Here is a 2,264-nt window from a genome sequence, read left to right on the forward strand (position 1 = left end):
ATATATATATATATATATATATATATATATATATATATATATATATAAATTTACTGTAGAGGCTGTGTAGCAAGCTTCATGGTCTGCAGAGAAAGTGACAAATAATTATCTTGTCTTGGACCCCACCCACTGTCAACCCAGGTTTGATTTACCATGAAGGCAGTGGAGCCTTCTGAACCAGCTTCGTACCAGATATGGAATTGGTGCTGCAGCAGAATTTCAGTGGCGTTTTAGAGACAGTCCACTATGTCAATGTGGACAGCCACAAATCATGACACCAAATAGTTGAGGACTGCACAATGACTCAACTTCCGGGAGGTCTTCATGCTTTGAACCTCGTTGATAAGAACGCTGTGGCTTGTCTTGACCGGATTGCATATTCCAAATAAATATAAACAAACTAACACTCAAAATCCCAAACCAAGTCAATTCATAAACCCACCCAAGACAAGGTTTCTCTTACTCCTCCCAAGCCTCCCTGCCTGAGGCAACTCCCTTGGTTTTGGGTCTTCCCTGAAGGAGCCTTTCCTTACTCCTGGAGAGACTGCCACAGATTCCTGAACTTCTCCCTTCATTGCAGTCACCTGCTGCCCTTTATAAGGAATTGCCTGATTCAATCTAGGTGTACCTCATTCTGTAATCAGGTGTACTCCAGTCCTTAAGATGATAGCCTCCCTGTTGCAGTTACCTTGTAACTCTGAGTGTTTTCCCATGTAGATATGAGAAAGAGCTTTTGCTATAGAAGCTACAATGGAACCTCCTGTGAGAATGAACTGCCCTTCAACGTGACCAAGAGGATGTGCTGCTGCACGTACAATGTTGGCAAAGCCTGGAACAAGCCTTGTGAGCCGTGTCCAACCCCAGGAACAGGTAAGACTTCCCTAACAATCCTGTTACATTAACTTCCACATCATCTTAGCTCCCTCTCTGTATCAGTTAGTGTGAGTTTCAGTCAAAATTATGCCATTGTCCAAAGGGAATGCAGAGTGATGCTATTCATGTTAGCTGCCACCAACAGTGCGTAATCTTCATGGGCTAGTCTGAGTTCAGGCATCTGCCATCATGATCCCCATGGTTGAAAGTCTGACATGGTACAGCAATGGTGTTGGCACAAAGCAGCTGTAACCTCCCCTCCGACCTAAAGGCAGTCAGTGTTGCCCAAATATTGAGCAGTGGTGGATGTGGCCAAGACAGCTGGGTGATATGATAACTCCATTCACCTGGCTGAAGCCTCTTCCAGAGAGGTGCCTAGAGAGCACATGACAGGAATTAAAGATGTTCCTGTTGGCTGCAAGTGAGAGTGAGGGCAGGCGGCAACACCAGTATCTGACCTTCCTTGGGTGAGTTGTCCCCAAGGGAGCAGGAAGGTGTTGATTGCATCCCCCATCACTGGCAGAGTGAATCTGGCCCGGGGGCTATAAGGACCACACAAGTTTTTGTTTTATGTAGAAAGGAGTACAGTGCTGTGGATTTGTTAATTTTTGGATGAATTGTATTCTTAATAATTGCCAAAGCACTTACAGCCTCGTGTAGGTACTTTTACAGACATAAATCTAATTATAATTGAAATTAAAATATGTGTGTATAACAAATTATAATATTAAAAAGCCACAAGATACATGCCAAAAGGCATGTCATGGGCAGGGCCTTTTCTCCATGCATTTACGCTGCCATGTAGATAGCTGCAGAATTCTCACTTGTAAAGCTGCTGCATAAATTACCACCCAGAAGGCTTGGAAGAGAGAGATAGTCAGGCAGTGACTGAGGTGGCCCAAGATGCAGACAATACAGTGATTTTTGGAAGAGGTGCTACAAGAGCAGAGTCCCTACTCCAATGGAGTAGCAGACCTCAGCAAGACTGGCACCTTCTCCAGCTATGGAACTGCTAAGGTCCACAAGTGAGGGACACTCTCTTGTAGACTGTCAAAATAGTGGCAGGGCAAGTTTGCTGTGGGGCTGAGGCATGCTGTCTCCTCTCCTGTCTAAATTAGAGACTCTGCAGCTGGAAGTGTACCAGCCCTATGGTATTCCTATCTCCACCAGAGCATAGGCTCAGCTCTGGCAGAGCTTAGGAATGCCATAATGCAAGCTCCTCCACCTGCTTGGTTTTCATTTTGACAGTTTGTTGAGTGCAACCCACTTCTCAGACATTCACCCACCATCCCAGATCTGGCAGTCTGTAAACTCTGTCAGCTGCTGTTGCATGTTCCCCTTGGAAGGAGAGGAACTTAGAGCCAGCTTGTGGTGACAAGCTGAACAGTGAG

The 2,264-nt window shown here is 45.4% G+C and overlaps 1 protein-coding gene across 1 annotated transcript in view; it reads left to right on the forward strand.

Annotated features, from left to right (window-relative positions):
- Positions 1 to 2,264, forward strand: part of FBN2 (fibrillin 2) — a 250,004-nt gene that overhangs the window by 183,153 nt on the left and 64,587 nt on the right. The window contains exon 41 of the mRNA XM_024193355.3: positions 718 to 870. Within this exon, the coding sequence (XP_024049123.1) occupies positions 718 to 870 (153 nt within the window). The remainder of the gene's footprint in view (positions 1 to 717; positions 871 to 2,264) is intronic.

The sequence above is a fragment of the Terrapene carolina genome, unplaced genomic scaffold (assembly GCF_002925995.2).
Source record: "Terrapene carolina triunguis isolate 2854851 unplaced genomic scaffold, T_m_triunguis-2.0 Scaffold113, whole genome shotgun sequence".
Taxonomy (NCBI): domain Eukaryota; kingdom Metazoa; phylum Chordata; order Testudines; family Emydidae; genus Terrapene; species Terrapene triunguis.